Source organism: Tachysurus vachellii, chromosome 20 (genome assembly GCF_030014155.1).
Source record: "Tachysurus vachellii isolate PV-2020 chromosome 20, HZAU_Pvac_v1, whole genome shotgun sequence".
Classification (NCBI taxonomy): Eukaryota; Metazoa; Chordata; class Actinopteri; order Siluriformes; family Bagridae; genus Tachysurus; species Tachysurus vachellii.
In genome coordinates, this window is record NC_083479.1 from 4,361,295 (window position 1) to 4,367,294 (window position 6,000).

General features: G+C 39.5%; 1 protein-coding gene across 1 annotated transcript in view; it reads right to left on the reverse strand.

Moving 5' to 3' along the window:
* Nucleotides 1-5,703, reverse strand: part of epb41l4a (erythrocyte membrane protein band 4.1 like 4A) — a 38,489-nt gene extending 32,786 nt beyond the window's left edge. Inside the window, exon 1 of the mRNA XM_060896335.1 lies at nucleotides 5,083-5,703. Within this exon, the coding sequence (XP_060752318.1) occupies nucleotides 5,083-5,181 (99 nt within the window). The 5' untranslated portion in view covers nucleotides 5,182-5,703. The remainder of the gene's footprint in view (nucleotides 1-5,082) is intronic.
* Between the last annotated feature and the right edge of the window lie 297 nt (nucleotides 5,704-6,000).

Genomic DNA, 6,000 nt, shown 5'->3' on the forward strand with positions numbered 1-6,000 from the left:
CCCCTCTGCGCTGGCGGCGTTCTTCCCGGTTTGACCTTAATTGTCAGGAATGACAGCTCTGAGCTGAAAGACTACATGTCAAAAGAACTGGGTGGGACAGGATTAAGAAGGAACTGGCTGAGTGACGTGACAATCACTTTCATTAGTTTCTCCATCTTGCATGTAATATAGATTAATATTAGTAATATAGGTGAAAAACTGAGTGGATGATGAATATTTCCTGGCAGAGGAGTCGATAAGATCTTTTTCTAAGTGCAGGTCTGGAGAATGCCTGTGCCTGTCTCCAGCTGGGCCATAAACCCAGGCCCTAAATCTCAAACACACACACACACACTCACACACACTCACTATTAGAAACACATATCACTGCATGTGCTCCGTACCTCCTGCAATATTTGTGTTGTTTGCCGTTATGTCTTGTGAAACCCTGCAGAAGGCAAAAGTGACCTGAATATATAAAACCTTGTTGTGTCTACAGAGAGTCAGGGGCTTTCTCTCTTTCTCCCTCTCGCTCTCTCTCACTGCTGCCCTTTAATATAATCGCAGAATAATGTAGGATTGACACAAGATATCATCCAAACGCCAGTCAGGTGCATCCCTTCAGTATAACGGTGCATCTGCAAATGGATTTACGTCAACAGGGTGAAGAGCTACAGCATGTTTCCCTCAAAATGTGCTAATAAACAGATATAAAACCTACCACTACGTTAACAGACAAGTGAGACATTTCAGCGGTTCACGTTCTGCCGACGAAGCCGTGGTAACCGACAGCACTAAGATATGTGGAAATGGAGCATTTGACCATCTTTGCTACTGTGAATAACTCTAGTACGATCAGTGACAAGAAAAAAGAAGTGACAAGAAAGTGTTTTTACAATAATAGAAGTTTCTAAAGACTTCTAAAGTCAAATTATTCTAATCGATGTATGGAGCTCTGACAGGAGATAGCTTTCTAATACACTTATGATATAACTAACCCTTAATGTTCTTGAATCGTCATGAATCAGAAGATTACGGGACGTGGAAATTGTTTCTCTGTAACTGATTAGCTCATTGGCACCTGATGACTTTGCAGGATGACTTTCCAGAACAAGTGACCATATGGCAGCGTGTGAAACGGTGCTGCTGTAGGAGCTGAGAGACAGGAGTCCCATTAGAAATCTCATTAAACACGCTGTTAAGGTCTGTGATCCAAAACAATTAGATTAGTCCACTTTCTGGTCCAGTCAAAGCAAATCTGTTCCGTCTCATCACGTGCGTACAACAGATGGATTCCTGGTCTGTTGTGCTGGGGCGGTGTGTGTCGGCCACCAGGCACGCTCCCAAATATAACGCTGTGCTGCGCTGACCCACTGGCTGTAGCAGCAACGAGTCAGTGGTGCTTTACTACTGCTTCACATGAATTGTAATCCATATGTCATAAGCCATAATGCTGTGATCTGAGCTATAAAAGGTCAATAATCACAACACTGTGTAATTTATTCTAACAGGAAACTGGACTGGCTTGTGTTCTCGACACAGAAGACCTTTAATGTGTTCTGCGTGTAATGAGAATGATTCTTTTTTCCCTCTGTTAGGCCTTAGAAGCCATTGTGTTGGACAAAACAGTGACAATTTAAAACACACCCTGGATTCACCTTGAGTATGGGTTTTAAAGTCAAAATGACTTGTTTTCGCTAAAATATTACCAAATGTCAAGAGGCCAGTGTGAGCACAGGCCTGAGAAAACAAACTTTGCCTTGCTGGTCTTTCTTTTGTGGCAGTGAAACACGTGAGCTGCTCTGTTGCTCGCATTAAATCCACACACCCTGTGGGCAAACTCAATGGACTCTTTGTGCAGTGTGCGCAATGTTTGTGTGTGTGTGTGTGTGTGTGTGTGTGTGTGAGCAAGTGTGTACATCATCAAAGATGGGACACCGTAGAGATGTGAAACAAGCTTTAATAGCTCCAGAGACCACAGCAAGGAACACGGTTCATTCAGGGATTACTGATAAGAAGCAACACTCGTGTGTGACACCTGACGCACACCTCAGGTCCAGATCAGTGGATTTGGTGACGCGACATTCTTCGTAATGATCACATTTTTGAAACTCGGTCCTAAAGTAGAGTGAACGTACACTTACTGGACACTTTAAGAGAGACGATTGTACGCCTGCTTATACGTGCATTTGATCATGTAGCAGCAATGCAAAGAATAATAATCTTTCAGGTACAGTTCAGATGTTCACATCAAACATCAAAATATAGAAAGATCTGCAAGAATTATGGGTTTCTTTAAGTATTTCAGACACTGCTGATCTCCTGAGCTCTCCAGGCACAACTGTCTTTACCATTTTTCTGATTATTTCAGTAAGCCTGTCCTCACTGTAGCCTCAGATATCTGTTCTTGGCTGCCAGTAGCAGAACCTGCTGTGGTCTTCTGCTCTTGTGGATCATCCACCTCATTGTTCAAAGTGTTCAGAAATGAGGATCTCAACCTCTGGAGTGACATGTACAGTAAATGTGAGCTCTCCAGGACTATCAACATCTAGAGGGAACTTCTCTTAGACTTAATGGCTCCGGTGTGGCACCAGAAAGCCGTTCTAGCAGATCGTTCAGATTCATTCTCTGTATTTAACCCATCCAAAGTGCACACACACAGCAGTGAACACACACACCGTGAACACACACCCGGAGCAGTGGGCAGCCATTTATGCTGCGGTGCCTGGGGAGCAGTTGTGGGTGGGTGGGTGTTGGGGGGCACCTCAGTCGTGGTATTACCGGCCCGAGACTCGAACCCACAACCTTAGGGTTAGGAGTCAAACTCTCTAACCATTAGGCCATGACTTGTGTTTGTGTGTGTGTGTGTGTGTGTGTGTGTGAGTGTGTGTGTGTTGTGTGTGTGTGTGTGTGTACATTTTTAAATCTGCTGCCTAAAGCAAAAACAGAATGAGGACCAGAGGAGATGAGCTACTTAAAAACATCTTATTAAGACACACATCTAACTTTGTCCACAGGGATTTACAGGTAATGCTGAAATCGGTGATCTGTGGCTTATCGCTATAATAATGGATAATTACTTATGATGCTCCTGCTTCTTTATTGTGGTGTGAAATTACTGAAATTAATTTCCCTTTCTATTGATTTTACTCCTTTCTGTACATTTGAACAATAATGTGTGTACAACAGACGTTAACGCTTGAATCTATTTATTTGTCGAATATACAATAAACATATGAATGTAAGTGTGGAAGGAGTCTCTATAAGTCGTCTCTCTAAGTCGTCTCTCTTGCATGATGACATTTGTCCAAATGTTAGTTTGTACACTCACTTCGAGAATTGTGAACTAATTCGCTCCCAGACAAACAAAAGAAGAATTATGTGGTTTTTATTACAGTGCCGGCGAAAGACAGAAAGTAATACAATTCAACTGTACTCGGGTCTGCAGTGTAAAGTAAACAAACCTTTTGGTCAATATATATTATATTGCAGGTTTAATAAATAAGTGCTGCGTGCACAGTAAATGGCCAGGCGGACACACGGGTGGACGGAGAGCTGAATGGATAACAGGTGGAACGGCTAGACAGAGAGATATAAATGGACAGAGAGACAAAAGACAGACAGGATTTATTGAATGTGGAATTGAACAAACTGCACTAGGAAATCACACAGGAAATAAAAAAAGCAAGAAAAGTAATACTAAAAAAACAACAACAACAACAGGAAACAAATACAGGGCCTGAGACCAGACCAAGAAGAAGAGAAAAAGACAAGGAGTGAAGGAGAGCGTGAGCGGATGATTTGGAAGCTTTGGACCTAAATCTTATAAGAAAAAGAAAAGTGAATCTTAAGATAAAAGATATACATTTATATGCGTTTAAACATAGAATTTTACATTAAAACTGATCTGCACACCAACTGTTAATATTCTCCTGATCTCCAGAATCCCAAGAACATTTTTGAGCTTGTTTATATTCTTTAATTTTTGTGTTTTGTTCAGAGCAGATGTTTGTAATAAGGTACAAATCTGCAGACTGAGATGATCACTGCAGAGATTTGGGTGTATGAGTAAAGTCTTGTGTAGTCTTGTAAAAGAATCCATCTGTTACAGACCTGGTATGATGATGATGATAATGATCAAGATGATGATAATGATGATAATATTGACATAGATTTAATTTTGGGCTGTTCTCAGGAAAGGTTTCAGAAAATGTGCAGCTGTGAGCTACACATTTTTTAGATTTAATAATAATAATAATAATTATTATTATTATTATTATTATTATTATTAATTATTATTAATAATTATTAATTATTAACAAGTTACTGTCTGTGCAGCATTTTTTATGTTCTCCTCATGCTCACTTAGGTCTTCCACCGTCCAAAAAAAAATAATTATGTGGATTGGCTACACTGAACTGGCCCAAGGTGTGTGTGTGTGTGTGTGTGGTCATTGTGCCATGGCATCCCATTCAGTAGGGTTTGTGTTACTGCCTCTCGCCCAGTGACCAACCCATGACCAGGAGAAAGGATTTTATATATATATACATACACACACACACACACACACACACACATATATATATATATATATATATATATATATAGTGTGTGTGTGTGTGTGTGTGTATGTATGTATATATATGTATGTGTATATATATATATACATACATTTACTTACTTATGCTTACAATTACTTATGATGCTCCTGCTTCTTTATTGTGGTGTGAAATTACTGAAATTAATTTCCCTTTCTATTGATTTTACTCCTTTCTACACATTTTGACAATAGATGTGTGTGTGTATGTGTGTGTGTATATATATATATATATATATATATATATATATATATATATATATATATATATATAGAGAGAGAGAGAGAGAGAGAGAGAGAGAGAGAGAATTTTTTTAAATAGAGGATAAAGAGGAGAAGAGTAAAGGGTGCCAATATTTCTGCAGAGCCTGGAGAACTGTGTAGTGTTTATAAGTGTTTATAAGTGTTAAATATCCCCAGTTATCGGTACATAGCCACAGGAGAGTGAATACAGTAACTCTATATAATAATAACACTATAAAATACTTTATATAAATGTACCTTACCTTAATGCCCTGATGCTGGGAGGTTAAAATGAGCTTCGTCTCATCCAGAAGCAAAACCTCGCAGTAAAATTCCTCTTGAGTGGCGCAGAAACAGCTCATATTTGCACTGAAAGTCTCACTTTTTGTTTTTTCTCAATAAGAATATTAATTTGTCTTCGAGCTTTTCCTCATTGTGCTCAGAGGAATTCAGTGTCTATAAAATAAACCGTCCTGAGTTACTCTTTTGTTAGCTAGACAGAACAGAATAAATATATATATATATATAAATATTTTCAAATATGTTTTTGTTTACAGTTTATTAAAGCAAAAAGAAAGAAAAAAGAAAGAGAAACTCTCCGTAGCCTTTAGCATCTCCTCAGCATCTTTCTCTCGAACCGCTCGCGCACACACTTGACGACCCTCACGAGAGCTCCGCGCGCGAGCTCAGGTGAATTGCTGCTCCCGAGTCCTAAAAGTCATTCTTTTTTTTTTATTTTTCTAATTCAGAAAGTAGTCTCGTGTTATTATTTTCATCCGAAGTCGTTAAAATATATGTAAAAATATCCCCGCGATAAATGTTCCCGCACCGACTTGAAACTGAAGGCGCTGTAAAATTCACTCCTTCAGCGCCCCGTTGCCAAGGAGCTCCACGGCCGCGGCTGTGTTCCAAACCGCTTATGTGTCACTACACACGCGCCCTCTTTAGTGGACAAATGTAACGGCTACTAAGCACTATGTAGTGCACCTGTATTGACGATGGTTGTTTATGAGACAAGCTTTTACACTGTAATGCAATTGTTCTCGGACTCCTCCCTCGTGCGTTTCACTGACAGAAGTGAAGTTAAAAAAAAAAAACACAACTTTCCTGCCATCTGTCGGCAAAAAAGGTTAATTGAATAAAAATAAAAATAAAAATGGATGTGGTACATCAGTGGTTAA